This window comes from Chenopodium quinoa, unplaced genomic scaffold (genome assembly GCF_001683475.1).
Source record: "Chenopodium quinoa cultivar QQ74 unplaced genomic scaffold, ASM168347v1, whole genome shotgun sequence".
NCBI lineage: Eukaryota > Viridiplantae > Streptophyta > Magnoliopsida > Caryophyllales > Amaranthaceae > Chenopodium > Chenopodium quinoa.
The window spans coordinates 5,399,864-5,417,538 of NW_018745684.1; the positions used below are offsets into that span (position 1 = coordinate 5,399,864).

The window sequence follows — 17,675 nt, forward strand, 5'->3', positions numbered from 1 at the left end:
CAACACTCCCCCTTGAATGTTCACATGAAATGGGGTGTGAGTTGCCTTATTAAAAATCTCGCTAGGTAAGACTCTATGGGATAAGACCTATAGCTAAAAAAAAACACAACGATATTATTGTATTATATGCTTTGGTATACCGCTTCGTTAAAAATCTTGTCAGGAAAAACCCATTGGGATAAAAACCTGATCGAAGGAAAAAAGAGTGCGGTGCATATAATACTCCCCCTGATCTCAACATAGTTCACGAAGATGACGCATTCCAATTTTGTGAACTAATTGCTCAAATTTCTTAGAAGGAAGTGATTTGGTGAACAGGTCGGCAAGGTTGTTGATGCGGGAGCATTCAAGGTTTCCTTTCTTGGTCCGTTTCTTTAATGTTTCTTAGATTAGATTTTGGCTTACAAGTTTTTACCTTTCACTTGAAAGGATTTTTCTCGTTTTAAGCGTTAGGATTTCTATTTTGATTAGGAATTGTTTTGGTCTAAAAAGTTCCTATTTGAATTAGGACTTGTCTTTAGCAAAAGAGAGTTCCTATTTGAATTAGGACTTGTTTTTAGCAAAGTAAGTTCCTAAGTGGATTAGGACATGACTTTGGTTTTTAGGCGTGTCTAGGAGTTTTAGGAGGATTGAATAACCTAATCTAAGTTGAATTAAACTTAGTTAGTTTAGTCATATCCGAATTAGGAACTTGGGGATCAAGTTTCGGTTTTCTTAGGTTTTCTAGGTCAAATGGGATTCTAATTCAATTAGGATTAGTCTTCTAATTTGATTAGGTTTAGGATTAGTTTTGAGTCTATAAATAAAGGTTGTAAACTTCAAATTATACAAGTTTGTTTTGTTGATTAAAGCTTTATTGCTTGTTAATTTGGAACGTTTCTTTCCAAGTTTTCTTTGTGTTTGACGAGTGAAGTTAAACATAAAAACCCTTAGATTAGGCGAGTGAAACCTGATTTAAGAGAGGTTAGATTAATTAGTGAGTGAAGCTAATTCAAACTATCCTCAAAAAACCCCTAAATCACGAGATTAAGGTGAGTGAAGCCTTGAAATCAGATTTAGAACCCTTAGGCGAAAACAAACGAGTGAAGCTTGTTTAAACCTAAGACCAAACGAATCAAGAAACGCATCAGTTGTCACAAGACTGAATTTGCTAGATATCTATTTCCTCATCCTTTTGCAGATCATGTGTGAAGAATAGTTTTGGGGATATATGTTTTGTTCTATCTCCCTTAATATATCCCTCAGTTACTTGAGCGATGCATGTTGTATTGTCTTCAAAGATGGTTGTTGGGTTTTCTGTTATTGCTTTCATTCCACACTCCTTTTGGATATTACTAATCATCGACCTCAGCCATACACATTCTCGTCCTGCTTCATAAAGTGTTATCAACTTTGCATGATTTGAGGATGTCGCGGTCAATGTCTGTTTTGTTGATTTCCATGATATTGTTGTGCCGCCATAAGTAAACAAATATCCATTTTGTGACTTGGAATTTTGAGGATCCGATAAGTATCCAGCGTCTGCATATCCAATGAGAGCAGCACCTTGTTTCGGTACATAATATAAACCAAGGTCTTGTGTCCCTCGTAGGTATCGGAGTAAGTGTCGGACTCCTTTCCAATGTCTGTATGTCGGTGCATTGTTGTACCTGGCTAGCAAGTTCACAGAGAAAGCTATGTTGGGTCTAGTGTTGTTAGCTAAGTACATTAAGGCTCCAATTGCACTTAAGTATGGTACTTCTGGACCCATAATTTCTTCATTTTCTTCTCGGGGCTTGAATGGATCGTTTTTCATATTCAAAGAACGAACAACCATTGGGAAGTTGATTGGAGTTGCTTTGTCCATGAAAAATCTTTTCAAAACTCTTTCTGTATAGTTTGATTGATGGACAAAAATACCATGACTCAAATGCTCAATTTGCAATCCAAGGCAAAATTTAGTTTTTCCAAGGCCTTTCATCTCAAACTCTTTCATCAAGTATTTTGCAGTTTTCTCAAATTCATTTGGGGTTCCGATGATATTCAAATCATCAACATAAACTGCAATAATAGCGAATCCTGATTGTGATCGCTTTATGAAAACACAAGGACTAATTTGATTGTTCTTGAACCCTTCTCTCATAAGGTATTCAGTGAGACGGTTATACCACATCCTTCCAGATTGTTTCAATCCATAAAGTGCCCTTTTTAGTTTTATGGAAAGTAATTGTCTAGGTTTGTGGTTCTCTGGTAGTTTTAATCCTTCGGGGACTTTCATGTAAATGTCTGTATCGAGTGACCCATACAAGTACGCAGTCACTACATCCATTAATCGCATTTGCAGTCCTTTTGTGACTGTTAAACTTACCAGAAATCTTAATGTAGTTGCATCAACTACTGGAGAATATGTTTCTTTATAATCGATCCCTGGAATTTGAGAAAAACCTTGGGCTACAAGTCTTGCCTTGTATCTAACTATCTCATTTTTCTCATTACGTTTTCTCACAAATACCCATTTGTATCCAACGGGTTTTATACCCGCTGGTGTAAGAGTTATTTTTCCGAAAACTTCTCGTTTTTCAAGTGAATTCAACTCAGCCAGCATTGCCTCCTCCCACTTTGGCCAATCAATCCCGTGTCGGCATTCTTCCACTGTTCTTGGTTCAACATCATTTTCATCGGACACAATGTCGATTGCGATGGAATTAGCAAATATTTCATCCACGATAACTTCTTTCTTATTCCAATGAGTCTTGGTAGAGACGTAATTCATTGAAATTTCATTGTTATCGACGTTTTAACATCTTGTTCATTCCCCGTAGGGTTGTCTTCTTGTTCGTCCCCTTTTGGATTATCATCATTTTCTTTTCTTTTATCCATATTTTGTCTTTCTTGACCTTCTGACGGGGAAATATCATTAGTCTCATTTTCTATTCCATCCAATATTTTCAATTTCCTTGGTTTAGAATCTTTTGAACCAAGTGGTCTCCCACGCTTTCTGCGTGCTTGGGATTCATTCTCAATGGCCTTATTATCAGTTGGGATTTCAATACGGGCAGGGGCATTTTCTGCTGGTATATGTGATTTTGTCACCTTCTTTGTGTCTACAAATGCATCAGGCAATTGGTTTGCAACACTTTGTAAGTGAACACTTTTCTTGACTTCTTGTTCACACATATTTGTTCGTGGGTCTAACATCAACAGTTGTGTTGCATTCCAAATAAGTTCTATTCTTTCTTGCGTGGGTCCACTTTCTCTCCCCCTAAGGCTGGGAATACTGCTTCATTAAAGTGACAGTCGGCAAATCTAATCGTAAATAAGTCACCAGTCAATGGTTCAAGATATTTAATTATAGAGGGGGATTCAAACCCAACATAAATTCCCAGCCTTCTTTGTGGACCCATTTTTGTTCGTTGGGGTGGAGCAATGGAAACATATACAGCACAACCAAAGATTTTTAGATGTGAGATACTTGGTTCTCGACCACAAACAAGTTGTAGTGGTGAGAATTTATGATAAGCTGTAGGTCTCAATCTAATTAGTGTTGCTGCATGTATTATAGCATGTCCCCAAACAGATGATGGCAATTTTGACCTCATTAATAATGGTCTTGCAATCAATTGCAATCTCTTAATTAGTGATTCAGCTAGACCATTTTGTGTGTGAACATGAGCTATTGGGTGTTCAACATCAATTCCGATTGACATACAATAATCATTAAATGTTTGCGATGTAAATTCCCCAGCATTGTCGAGTCTTATTTTCTTTATTGTATGATCTGGGAATTGTGCTCTTAATTTGATAATTTGGGCGAGTAATTTTGCAAAGGCAACATTTCTGCTTCAAAACAGACTGACATGTGACCATCGTGTAGAAGCATCAATTAAAACCATGAAATATCGAAATGGTCCACATGCTGGATTAATTGGCCCGCAAATATCTCCCTGAATTCTTTCCAAGAATTTTGGAGACTCAATAGCAATTTTGTTCATATATGGTCTTATTATTAATTTGCCAAGTGAACATGCAGAGCATGTCAATTCATCCAATCGAGGAATTTTGACATTTCTTATTGAATGCCCAATTGAATTCGCTATCATTCTTTGCATCATCCCAGTTGCTGGATGTCCCAACCGATCATGCCATAAAATAATCAAATGTTTGTCATCTAACTTCTGGTTAGATACCATATTGATTTCCACAGGTCGTATGTTTATATGATATAATCCCGAAGAATATACTAGCAATTTCTCATAAATGTGTTTCTTGCCAGATTTTCCTGCCGTGAGGCATAAATACTCCTTTTGACCTGTTGTCATTGTTTCTAAATGATAGCCATTTTGGCGTACATCTTTAAAGCTTATGAGATTTCTTCGAGATTTACTCGAGTATAAAGCATTATTGATCATCAATTTTGTTCCATTTAGAAGCATTATACAAGCCTTTCCAGATCCTTCAATTAATTTTGCTGACCCAAAAATAGTGTTTACATTTGCCTGAAACAACTTTAGTTGTGAAAAATATTTCCTATCCTTAGTGTGTGTTGTTCCACTGTCCAAAAGGCATTGATATTCGGAACCAACTTCAGGCATATCCATATCTTCATAAAATAAATATGAGATTAGTCTAGAATAATATCATACAAACTTTTATTGATGATAGAAATTAAAAATACATGACTAGGCATTTTAAAATACAGTACATAACAGAAAATATATTAAAACATAGTGTATATTACATTAGCAGATAGATTATTTAAGCATTGTTATTTTCTCTGAAGATGAAATCATTTCCAATTTCAGCATTGTCCATGAAAAAATCTGACACATCAAGGGTAGGGCAAGGAGCATTTTCTTCATTAACATAATTTGCTTCTACATTTTTCTCTTTGCCTTTTACAGAAGCCTGGTAAAGGTCTACTAAATGTTTGGCCGTACAACAAGTACGTCCCCAATGCCCTGTCATGCCACATCTGTAACATGTGTCTTTTCCTTTTGAAGGAGTTTGTTTGTGGCTTACAGATGACTGTCCCTTCTGCTTTTCAAAAATTTTGAAATTACTGTTTCTTTGAAAATTATTTCTACCACGTCCTCGGCCTCGTCCGCGATAATTTCCACGGCCTCTTCCACGGCCATTGTAATTTCCACGTCCACCTCTTCGTGTAACATTTGCCTCGGGTGGATAAGAACTTGTTGCATTTGCCTCATGATGAGTGGCCAAAGACCCAGTTGGTCTAAGATTATGATTTTTCAACAAAAGATCACTATTTTGTTCCGCAACAAGCAATACACTCATTAATTCATTAAACTTTTTAAAACCTCTTTCACGATATTGTTCTTGCAACAGTATGTTGCTTGCATGAAAGGTAGTGAGTGTTTTTTTCAATCATCTGTTCATCGGTGACTGGATGATCACAGTATCTCAATATAGATACTATCTCATGCATGGTTGAATTGTAATCAATTACGGATTTGAAATCTTGGAATCGTAAATTTGTCCAGTCAAATAATGCCTTAGGAAGGAGCACCCTTTTGTGGTGTCCAAATCTTTCATTAAGACAATCCCATAATTCTTTGGGATCTTCAACCATCATGTACTCAGTTTTAAGGCCTTCATGTAAATGATGCCTTAGTAACACTAAGGCTTTTGCCTTTTCTTGTTCAGTAACAGGTTTTTCAACCGTTATGGTATAAGTGGTAGTATCAGTTGTTTAACCAGAGGGACTTTTATTATCTTTAACAGTGTGCTCCAACCCTTGAGCTTTTAAATTCATCATGGCATCCACTTTCCATTCCAAAAATTTCTTTCCAGATAAATCTAGGATGCTGAATTGTCTTTTCATAAGATCTCCCATTTTAACTACAACAAATCATGTGATGATTTGCTTATAATAATAAATCATATGTTTTCCTCAAAAAAAATAAAAATAATAAATCATATGTATAACACATATGTTTAATTCTTCCATATTTATAGTTTGTTAATGAAACACGTGATAATTAAATTTATTTAACAATAATAAACCATAAATAATATAATTCTTTTCTCCCCCTTGGTTTATTATTGTGAGTAATTATATAATTAGGCAAAAATAAATCATATTAGTCACATAAATGGCAAAACGACAATAACAACAACAACAACAACAGTAGTAATTATAATTATAATAATAATAATAATGGTAATATACAATGATGATTAACAACAAAACAACATAATAAAACAAAAACATGCTTTAGGGTGTTTTGAGTGTTTTGGTTGCCGTCGGGGAACATAATGGGAAAGAAGGAGTGATTTTTTTTCGGGTGATTTTTGGGCAAAGAAAAAAAAATGGGAAAGGATAAGGGATTTGTGGTGAAAATCGGGGGAAAATCTACCTTTTATAGAGATAGGTTTATCTGTTACTGTTTTGTACAATTGTAAAAATATCATATAATAGTTTAATGTACTGGCAAAATTATGATCCAAATATAAATATTTACAATTGTAAAAGGTTATCACACTGGGAATGCAAGTCATAGTGGTCCGAGAGCCCTAATATCTACAAAAGATCATGGGTTCGAAAACTGAAAGAAACACAAAAAGTACGTAAAAGAAAGAAAAAATAATACATCTAAAAAGGCTGCATCCTTTTTTTTTTTTTGTCAATTTAGTTAATAATATGTATGCAAAGTTGCTACTAAGCAATTATAATAACTAAAATTAAATTTTACATAAAAGGTGAGTATGTAATATCAACATGCATGAAAAAAAAACAAGATATCAACATGAATAAAACAAGTGAGGATAGTAATGAAATTTATAAGTAAGAGAATATTTTCCACCGATGTTTTGCCTCCTTTTTTTTGTGATATATAATACAGTAAATATTTGAGTTTCTGGTATAGAGGATCCCAAAATATGGGCAAATATAGAGCATACTCCTCAAAACATTAGAAATAAATAGTATTTATTTGTTATAATTTTGAGAATATACCTGATTAGGAATTGGTGCTGATAACGTGTTAAAAGATTTTTCACCGATAGAAATATTTATCAGTGAAAGGTAGAGTAAAGAAGAAGAGAAAGAGTATGGGTGGAAAATGTAGTCCACTTTACTATTACTTCATGGCTTTATTTATAGTAAGATTATACATTAAAATATTAGGCATTATTGTACCTACTAGTATAGGATTGATAGTTATAATTGATCTAAATACATGTGAACTTTCACATTTGCATATTTCTCAACAACCTTTGTCTTTTTTTTTTCTTCCTCCATATCCTCTTAATCTTGAGATCCTTTATATCTCGGTACTTCGATCTTCAAATTCTTCGTAATCACATTCCGGCTCTGATACCATGATAGAATTTGGGCACACGCAGAAGTTTTAATGGACCCCAATATCATATAATAATTTTATGATTTCATAAATTTCATCATAAATTGTACAAACATGTTTGTGAGAGCTCATGTCTCTCACTCTCTTGATAAAACCTTGAATTTCTATCAACTATTGGTGGAGCTCATTATTAGCTCACTTCTTACTCATGTACACATAACATATTTATCTCATATTAGATTTTTCTACATCACTCATCTTAGATATTTTACAAGATACTCCTAAACCTCTCTTGACTTTCCTACGTCATTATAGATTTTTCTAATCTACACGCTAGATTTTTCATACCACATTTAGATTTTTCTACTTTAACCTCTAACAACAACCAACTTGAATAGGGAAATTAGAGGAGGACAACATCGCTATCCTATGAAATTAACCATGTCATTCATTTCTCCATTTGTTTTTAGGGTGTTTTGTTTATATGGTTGCGCGCCGAGGAGAAAGACAATGAAGGTTCTCCATTGAAGCTTCTCGTGAACTCCGTTTTAACGATAAGTATTTATTTAATGATCGTTTTAATTTTTCCCTGCAATTTATTACCAAATTGCCATCCTAATAAACGAAATTAGCCGGATACAGCTCGTTACTGATGTGTCTCAAACTCTCAATCGACTAAAATACAGTAGGTTCACTTTTCACTTGTTAGAGTAGCTGACAGTAATGTCACATAATCCCAACAATGCCGAACTAAGAAATACCATTCCGATGACAACGAAGCTCAACTACCGCAAGAGCTTAAAAACCTAGTTGGAACTGACTTATCTTATGATCATGAATTTGGTTTCCTGGGTTAAATAACCAGAAAAGAAAATGTATGAGGTACGAGTACGATCAACACCGGTGTTTTTGTTGTCTTCTTTGTTAAACAGTGATGTTGGTGGAGTTCAATCTATCCAACTATTAAAGCACAGGGATACTGGGAAATCAAGGGTAATTCTCTGTCTTCTGTACTTGCTCTTTGCAACTTCATCTCGTACATTTATATTTATATAGAAACTGAAGCTAATTTTGGTTAAATTTCCTTAGTGATGCTATGCTTTATAATGGAAAAAATCTAATATCATCGATCAATGTGTAATAGGGCCTTGCATATGTCGACTTTTGTGATGATACTGCTGTGGCGAAGAACAGACTGTTAAATTCACCCATTAAGAGGAAAAGCTTTGAGCTTAGTTGCCCCCTCATAATTCTTCTGAGCCATCTGCTAAACAGTCATTCTCTAGTAAGGGGTTTGACAATGACCAAATTCAACTCAAGGAAAACAACACATTTGCAGTTCCGCGCAATGTCAGGCCTCTTGGTTTTACAGAGATCAAGCCAAAAGCTGTTGAAGGTGATGATGAAAACCAAAATCTCTAATAATGAATTCAGAAACACGCTTTTAATAAAGCAGCTGATACATTTTTTTTTTTTTGGAGAGTTCAATGCACAGTTGGGTAATTTTTGTTAATAATCGCTAGCTCTGGAGTTACAGTTATCATCTTACTCCGTAATAGGTATAAGGAATAACGAATTAACAATCAATTCGATAGCAAACTGTTTTCAGGAATCATGTCAGAAGCTCACTTTGGCTTGAGTATGGATAGGATCGGAAGACCTACCTGTATACTCGTAATTAACTAGCTAAAAATGTGATACGGAGTAATGTTATGCTCCTTATCTATGTGCGTAGTGCACCTATGTGGCTATGTGGGTGGTTTCGAGTAATAGAAAGAGAAGCTTTGACAAACATTTAAAAGTGTTTTACTTTTCACTTTTATTAATGTACTTCATCCACTTTATCTTTCTATTTCTTAAATACCATGAAAAAACACGAACAGGAACTATATTATGAGACGGATATAAGAATACCTTGTAAACATTTTAAATTTTTAGCTAGAATACAACTTTTTCCATATATAAAGTTATTATATAATCCAACATGAACCAGTTCGACGCATTGCATAATCTAATTATAGTTGTATACGATTATACTACTCTCTCTCTCTTTTTTTATCCTTTTTTTTTATATAAAAAATATTAGCAACAATTTGATTATGTTTAATTATTATTAATTTGATTATGTTTGATTGTTCTAAGTGTGTAATTAATGTTACTTTATTCTAAATAATTAATGTTACTTTATTCTAAATATTTCCTTTTTTAGCTTCTTATCATTTTCCTTTGATTATTATGTTTTGTCAATAGAAAATTTTAACCATAAATATTTTAAACTATTTTTTTTGTAAAAAAGGTTGATATTCTTAGATATATTGAGACGACTTCAACTACAAATTACTTACTAAGACATAATTGAGCCGACTTAAGCCGTGAGAGGTTCACATGCGCCGAGCTAGTAAGACATTTGCACGGTGTAGCATACACAAGGTTCAGAGAGATCGTGTAGACAAGACGCACATCCTCCCAACCACGGCTAATAATAGTTTATCTTCTTTTAATAATGTTGTTTAGTTTGTGTATTTAAGCTTATATTAAAAAAAAAAAAAAAAAAAAAAAGTGAGGGATTCACATGATAAAATCATTTCTCCTCTCTTAATAAACAAATATATTGTACTTCTTACAAGTATCGTAAAAATTATATAACGTAAAAGTTAAAGTGTTACGATTACTCTTAATTAAGAAACCAAAGATGTAAATATAATGATAGCTTTAGTTGGTCACCCGTCTCAAAATTTCAACCAAAAGTGGATTCTCTTTACTTATCTATCACATTTAGGTCACCTCCCACTTCATCAAATGATCATCACTGTTTCATACCAAACTCCATATTTTAAAATCAGTGAAAATGTCCTTCACTCAAAAAGGAAGAAATAAATGACAAAATATAAGTATTATAATCATTAGACGTATGAAAATATTTTTGAGGGATATTTTTATACTCATAAAATAAGTCGGCAAGATATTCATATGGTCAAACAACTTAATTGCTTATATTTTTAAGCTTCTAAATTATGGTTTATTTTTCTTTTCTTTTTTTTTCCTAACGAGCCAAAAGACAATATAAATTACAATTGAGAAATTTGAACACATCCCAAAACAAGCTACGCCTTCACTTTCGAGTCAAGCCAAGCCTATGATGCCTTATATTCCCACAATCACATACTTCATATTTTTTAATCCACACACATCGTACCTATTTTTTCATTATTTTATCCTACTTTTATAATGAGTATTCTTTTTATCAAAACAACTCCTACAAGGGATACAACTCTCCAAGTTACTCATCTCTGTAAAATATACGAAGTATAAGTAAAAGCTACATTTTCTTGTCTCAAAATAATTGACATAGTACTTGTACTCATAATCGGTACAAAATGAGTGTTGGAAACCAAAACACAAAAAAAAGGGTTTTTCTAAGCTATGCCCCTAGGCAATTGAGTTTCTAAAGTGTACCTATGCTTTTTCAAATTTCTAAGTTGTGCCACTCAACTCATTACCATGAATGAGTGGTACCCTCCTTAGGACTTCCACGTCACCTAAAGTTTACTATAAATTTAATAAAAATATGATAATAGGTAAGGAAATGATAGGAGAAAGAAATTTTAGCCACCGGAATCCGAATAACGAAAACTGAAGCCACAAAATCACACTCTCAATTAAATTTTAAACAACTAATAAGGGTACATTTTAGTATTGATAAGCAGTTGAAGGACACGGCTTAAAAACTTGAAAAAACATTAATACACCTTAAAAACTCGACTACCTTAGGGGTATATGTTAGAAGAAAAAAAAAAAAAATAGACGTGCCAAAAGTAAATACCCATAATTTCCTTCCCAACTTTCATCTAATCCCGCGTTTCTCTCTCTCTCCTCTGATTGGGGTTGGTCATAAGTGCGTGGGAGCAGATGTTTTCAAAGGTTCCACATGCTATGGCTTCCCTTCCTTGTTCTAGGGTTCGTTTTTCTCTCTCTTTTTCTTCATTTATTCTTTTTTAATACAAGCACTCCATTTATTTTTTAAAATTTACTGCTTTTATTACTTTGAATTTAATTTTGAAAATTCTGCGTTTAATTATCATTAAATTGATGTTTTTTTTTTTTTTTTGAAAGACATTAAATTGATGTTTTGATTATTCTAAGTTTGGGATCGGTTGAATTTAATTTGGATTTTTGACCCTTTTTGACATAAATACTTTGCATTAAGTCAAAATTCTGTAGAATTTTATATTTGCATGTTAATCACTTTTTATTTTTTATTTTTTTTGGTATTTTATGACATTATTGCTTGTAATGTGACTTTGGAATCTTAAGAAATTGTGATTTTATTTCACTGGGTTTGTTTAAAATTTTCTAGGAAGATGACTTTTTGAAATATGTTTTATGAATTTTTTAATCTTATTTTGGGTTTAACAGTACAAAAATAAGTGCTAGCTGGCAGTGGAAAACGAGCAAAATTGGTATCCTGAAGGGTTTTTATTTGATTTATATTTGATTTTAATAATGTACATTGTGATTTGAATTTCGTAATAACAGTGAAATTGGAAACCCTAGTCGAATGGGAATGATCCCGTGCAATTTTTCGGATTTCAGTGGGATCTCGATTTTTTTGTATAATGTAGTGTTTGTTTTTCCCACAAAGATCATGTTTTTCTGGTTGGTTGGCTTATGTAGGTGGCAACATCTGTATATGGTTTTTGGAAATGCAAGGTGATTTGCTGAATGATTATGATTTTTTTTTTTCCGTTGGCTTAATTCTTCTAGTGATTGGCTTAGTGTACGTCGTGTCTAAGTAGTTAGTGAATTGTATAATTGAGGTTTAATGGAAGTGTTTGTTGCTATTATTGACAGTGCAATAAAACTAATGTGGTTTATCTTTGTGATGAATTTTCAGGTACGAGGTGGGGTTAGTTTATGGCCTGGAGCAAGGCAACTGTGCCTCAGGAAAGGTCTTTTGTATGGATTAATGCGCTGCTTATCTATTCCATTTAAGACATTGCATGGAGCTGGTCAGTCCCTCGGAGTTACACGGCTTCTGTGCAATGTTTCTTGTATATCTACTGCACTGCAAATTGAATTGGTGAGATAATCTCGCAATGATTGCTAATGTGCACGGTTGAAACTAGTCTGAACATGTGTCGAATTTGATGGCTAGTGCATAGTGGTACATTGATCATATGCTTCTGTGAGAAGTGTGCTTCATTTTGCATCAATTTTTTTGAAAAGAGTTTCTTTGGTGATGGCTTCTCAAGCCTTTTTTGAGAATGGGGTGATAGGATTTACTTATAGGAAGTAGGAACAATACAAAGCGTATGACCAGATTCTTATCTTCTAGAAGTGGCACTCCATCAAGATTAGATATTTCCAACACACTGCCTTTTTCTAATAGCATTTGAAGATGTCATCTGAGTTTCTTTCAAGTAGACTTAGACAGTTGTCTTAAAGGATTTGTGGATGGTAGGCAATTCATTAAAGATGCAATTTTGCAAATAAGGTCTTTTGTGACTGCGGCAACAAAGTGGAATTTGATACAGAGTATTTGTTGATTGTAGGAAGAGGGTTTTTCATGCCCCTCTCCCCACAAAAAGTGGCAGTTTATAGAGTAATAGTCTTGGTGTTAAAATGATATAAAGTAGGGTAATCTCTTTCAGGTGCTAGCCAACGGTATCCAATTAATTGGTTTTGTGCTGAACTCATAGGTAAGAAATCAATATGGGGACCAAGGCTTTGTTGTTGTTGCTGGATGCCTTGAGCTTATATATAAATTTTCAACGATTAGTATAATATAATACTAATATGTGCTAGGGAGGAGGTTGATGCTACCTTTTTGTATCCATGTGGAGAAGTTATGAAATATTCTAATCCTGTCCAGACGTCATCTGTTAGCTTAGAATAATCTTTGCAAGGCATGTGTCATGTAATTAAGGGGGCTAAATAACTTTGGCCAATAGCAGGATCTGTCTCTTAACTTTTTAGAGGTTTGCTTATGTTCTAAACCTGAGAGAAGTCCTCCTCAGATTCCCTAGTTGAGACATGAAAGAGTGTCTAAGAGGCATCCAATTTTATTTTATTGGTTGGGAGAGATGCATGGAACCTCATGGATCAGTTTGCAACTATAAATTAATGGCTCAGTGATTTCTGAACAGAAAGAATTTTAAACATGGCCAGTGTGGCTATGGGTATATAGGGTCATTTGCTGCCTTCTACTGCTTTGCAATCCTTCTATTTGTATTTTTGTATTGTTTATGGGGTGAGAATTTTGCAATCCTTTCATAATAACAGCTTTGTTTGCAAATGACATTGGATTTTCTGCCATTTTCACAATATTTATGACCCCTTTATGAAAGGGGTTGCATATATTGTTCACTGTAGCCCCTTTTGGTATTTAAAGCTACCCTATAGTGGCCCTTGTTATAATTAACCTTTGTTGTTTTAGCTAATTCATTTGACTCAATTTTACTATATATTTATGACTAACATTGATCCATATACTCTTTCCTCAGATTCCATGTCTTAGGGACAACTATGCTTTTCTCATACATGATGAGAATACTGGGACTGTTGGGGTTGTTGATCCTTCTGAAGCCGTACCTGTTATCGATGCACTGACAAAAAAGAATAGAAATTTGAATTACATACTGAATACTCATCATCATCATGATCACACTGGTGGGAACATTGAGCTGAAAGAAACGTATGGTGCAAAGGTATGAAATGTGGCACATGTTTATACTAATGACGCATTAGCTTGTAATTGTATATTTTTGTGATGATAAATGTAATCAATGATTCAACCAAGTAGAAGTTGATCTTTAGTCTTTCAACATAGTCAGTTAGATCTTTCCTAAAGAGGATCCTACCCAGAGTGGTGTAAGAGGATCTTTTGCCTTAAAAGGTGAACCAAGGACTGAAGGTTTCCTAGAATTAATCTCATAAATGTTTTATCTTGGCCACTATCTATCCTTTTCCCTTCAATCCTATTCATCTTCTTGCACTGTTTTTTCTGCATAGAGGTCAAAGTAGGGTGAGGAACTGTGCATAACTGCATGTCTGCATATTCTGCAGCCAAGCTGTGTTTCATGCAATGTTGCTCTCATTAACATAGGACAAAATCTGTTTGTTGGAGGATATTGATGACAAATGTTAACAGGCCTATGTCTTGCAGTAAAAGTGGAGCTTTTTATTTGTATATATATTTAAGTTTGGAAGATTATAGTAGTTGTCAGCATTGTCACATAGTGCTAGTGACCACTTAAGGTTTTTATTTCATCACTGATTTTCTTTTCATATTTGTGCCATTGAAATATTGAATATTTCAACTCTAAATTATTTTTTTTTGCTTTAAGATTCTATTAATTATCTAAAGTCCAATTTTAGTATAAAAAAGTCTTTTTTCAAGGAGAGGAGGATCTCTAGCGTCCTAGTTTTAAACTATTAATTGCTTTTGTTTATTTAACTTTATTGTTTTGCAAATCAAATTTCTGATAAGTGTTTAGCAGTTTGGCCATCGACCTATCGTAGATTTGTCTTTCTTGTTATCATTCTCATATGTAAGCATACATTGCTCTGGTTACTTGCAAAAGCAAGCATATGGTGCTAAGTTTTCAACAAGTACCAACACTTGCATGTTTAGCCCTTAATTTAATTACTACAAAATGCAAATCTCTGTCATTCTGATTTTAAAGCAGTCATCACTGATCTCATTTCAGTAAATTGTAGCTGTGTAGAGTACAGTGATATCTTGACAGGAAACACTCAGTTCCTATTTTCAACTCTATGTATGATGCATCAGTCTTCTTTTTTACTTGTAGGTGATTGGCTCAGGAAAAGACAGAGATAGAATTCCTGGAATTGATATCGCCTTAAATGATGGTGATAGGTGGATGTTTGCAGGCCATGAAGTTCATGTAATTGAAACTCCTGGCCATACAAAAGGTATTTTCTAACCCGCATCAGCCTTGTTGCTGTAAATATTAATTTTGGGCTAGTGCTTTATAGTTATACTTGCAATCCAATGCATATGCTATATATGCTCATCTTTTGGTGATTGTATAAAAGTATTTCTTGACTGTTGTAGCCTTGTTGCTGTTCTTACATTTTACCATGAATGATGATTAGTTCTAGTGGTGAGTTTGAGTTAGCTTTTGGCAAAGTTTGCTGGTTACCTTCCCTGCTTCATGCTGATTTTTTGAGCTCTTGAAGATTGTATGTAACGAATGTTGTTTTGGACTTTGAGTGTCAGTATTAAGGTTTTGGAATGCTTATCAATTCATTTTACGCTCGTATTCTGGCTGTGTATGGAAGTTATGGGGACTGTGAACTGCAGTTACATTGCATCACATACTTTATAAATCCAATATATATATATATATATATATATATATATATATATATATATATATATATATATATAAAAGGAATTAAAGTATGACCAGATATTGAAGGAATGTAGGAACGCTTCAGATCAGAGCTCATTGTCTCGTATTGATTTTGTTCTAGGCTAAGTTGTATGTTTGAACAGCATAGGGATGCATGATGCTGTGGATCGTTTGGAAAATTATTGATATTCATTGACTTGGTTTCTTTATTAAATGTACAAAAAGTGGTTTTAGATGAACAATATATATAAATATAATCATTTTCTTGAGATTTCTTGTTGGCTATTGTCCGAGTTTAGCCCTAACAAGAAAAGTAATGCCATTTTTGTTCTGGCAGGGCACATTAACTTCCATTTTCCTGAATCTGGAACAATTTTTACTGGAGACACTTTGTTCAGTTTATCTTGCGGGAAGCTTTTTGAAGGAACACCTGAAGAGGTTATTTCTAATGACATCTCTCTTGTGAATTCCGTGCTGTTGATTTTGAAATAGCGGGGGTTGAAACTTGGAAGAAATCTGTTCTGGAAAAGACTTTTCACTGTGTCATATCTTTCCCCAGAAGTTTATACATTTTTTTATAGCTTGTCTAAGCTCCAAAGTACTGTTGCCTGCTTTCATTAGTTGGTGAATTTTAGTGTTTTTAACTTGAGAGTTGAGTTATGAGGAATTATTTATCTTAGTTGTGGTTGAAATGTTTATGGTTAAAATTTTATTTTATTGTTGTACTGATGTTTTAATGTAATACATGTTTCTCTATTCCAGATGTTAGCTTCTCTTAAAAAGATCATGTCACTGCCAGATGATACAAGTATCTTTTGTGGACATGAGTATACCTTGGTAAGCTCCATTTCCTTTGTTTTGATATGTTTATTGTAAATGTGGTGGAGCTAATGATTAAGACTATTATTCTACAGAGCAATGCAAAGTTCGCGTTGTCTATAGAGCCAAATAATGAAGTCCTTCAATCTTATGCTTCACGTGTGGCACAATTGCGCAACAAAGGGTTGCCAACGGTAATGTCTTGATCTTGTTCACGATATTTAAATTTGACCGATCTTTGCCATTTTCTGTTTGTTTATCTTATTTAGAAGTAATATACTGACCTACATTGTACAACCTGATTTAAACTCATATGCGTAACGGTTGCTATAAATTTGATTCAAGGAATTGATCGTAATATTATTTTTGTCCCTTGAATTCTGTTACTATACTACTTGAGTACTTGGCACTTCTTGTCACTTGATATTTACTATATTGATTGTTTACTCCTTATAAGAAAATTTAAGTTACTGATTTGAACTACTTAAAATTAAAATTTTAAATCACTATTCTAGCAGTTACACTTTGCAATGAGTCATTTAAGGTTTACAACTGGTAATCAATTTCTATACCCATAGTTCACGGCATAGCAATTTTGTTTTGCACAGATACCCACGACTCTGAAGTTAGAAAAGTCCTGCAATCCTTTCCTTCGGGCTTCAAGTACTGAGATCAGGCAATCATTAAATATTCCGGCCTCAGCAGACGATGCTGAAGCTTTGCGCATCATCCGCCAAGCAAAGGATAATTTTTAGTTTATCATTTGTCTGTAGATAAAGCAGTGTGATAAGCTATAGCAGTTGGTTCCAATCTTTTGGGATTTTGTTGCTATAATGTACTAAATAGAGCTCTTTTTTAGTTTGTACTTGGGCTATACGAGGATGGCAAATCCATGGAATTGCAATGTTCATGCCGTTGCTCCATAAAACATTTGTTTTTTGGATTTTCTTGAAAGAAAAAGGCCTGATCATCCTCCCTTTTCAAAGCTCTGCTGATTTTCTTACAACTTTCTAGGTTGTTCAGGTTTATTTTTGTCTTCGAACCTTTATAACCTGTTTTTTTGGATGCTTCAGACTCCAAAAGACTGATATTTGCTGATGAGATCTGAACTCAGGTAGCCCTGCAGCTTTAAACAAGCTACCATACTTTATACATACATTATACATCCATGTATCCC

General features: G+C 33.9%; 3 protein-coding genes across 4 annotated transcripts; 1 reads left to right on the plus strand and 2 right to left on the minus strand.

The window, feature by feature from the left end:
* Positions 1-4,734: 4,734 nt before the first annotated feature.
* On the minus strand, positions 4,735-5,274 carry LOC110717985. The gene has a single exon (XM_021896786.1). The coding sequence runs from the start codon at positions 5,272-5,274 to the stop codon at positions 4,735-4,737; it is 540 nt and encodes a 179-aa protein (XP_021752478.1).
* A 28-nt stretch (positions 5,275-5,302) lies between these two features.
* Positions 5,303-5,833, minus strand: LOC110717986. The gene is made up of 2 exons (XM_021896787.1): positions 5,695-5,833; positions 5,303-5,589 (listed from the first exon to the last, which is right to left on the minus strand). The coding sequence occupies exons 1-2, from the start codon at positions 5,831-5,833 to the stop codon at positions 5,303-5,305; spliced, it is 426 nt and encodes a 141-aa protein (XP_021752479.1).
* A 5,270-nt stretch (positions 5,834-11,103) lies between these two features.
* Positions 11,104-17,504, plus strand: LOC110718083 (hydroxyacylglutathione hydrolase 2, mitochondrial-like). 2 transcript variants are annotated; one of them, XM_021896884.1, is made up of 9 exons: positions 11,106-11,258; positions 11,976-12,011; positions 12,196-12,381; positions 13,805-14,008; positions 15,113-15,236; positions 16,017-16,117; positions 16,442-16,516; positions 16,594-16,692; positions 17,107-17,504. In XM_021896884.1, exons 1-9 carry the CDS (start codon positions 11,211-11,213, stop codon positions 17,251-17,253), a joined length of 1,020 nt encoding a protein of 339 aa, XP_021752576.1. In that variant the 5' UTR covers positions 11,106-11,210; the 3' UTR covers positions 17,254-17,504. The 2 variants fall into 2 exon arrangements, with proteins under 2 accessions (XP_021752577.1, XP_021752576.1); XM_021896885.1 differs by lacking the exon at positions 11,976-12,011 and having other exon boundaries at positions 11,104-11,258.
* Positions 17,505-17,675: the final 171 nt, after the last annotated feature.

Coding starts and splice junctions, on each gene's coding strand:
- LOC110717986 (XM_021896787.1), bottom strand. CDS start 5,833: ATGGGAGATCTTATGAAAAGACAATTCAGCATCCTAGATTTATCTGGA. Junction 5,590..5,694: donor AGATAATAAAAGTCCCTCTG/GTTAAACAACTG, acceptor ATTTACATGAAG/GCCTTAAAACTGAGTACATG.
- LOC110718083 (XM_021896884.1), top strand. CDS start 11,211: ATGTTTTCAAAGGTTCCACATGCTATGGCTTCCCTTCCTTGTTCTAGG. Junction 12,012..12,195: donor ATGGTTTTTGGAAATGCAAG/GTGATTTGCTGA, acceptor ATGAATTTTCAG/GTACGAGGTGGGGTTAGTTT. Junction 16,693..17,106: donor GCAACAAAGGGTTGCCAACG/GTAATGTCTTGA, acceptor TGTTTTGCACAG/ATACCCACGACTCTGAAGTT.
- LOC110717985 (XM_021896786.1), bottom strand. CDS start 5,274: ATGAGTGTATTGCTTGTTGCGGAACAAAATAGTGATCTTTTGTTGAAA.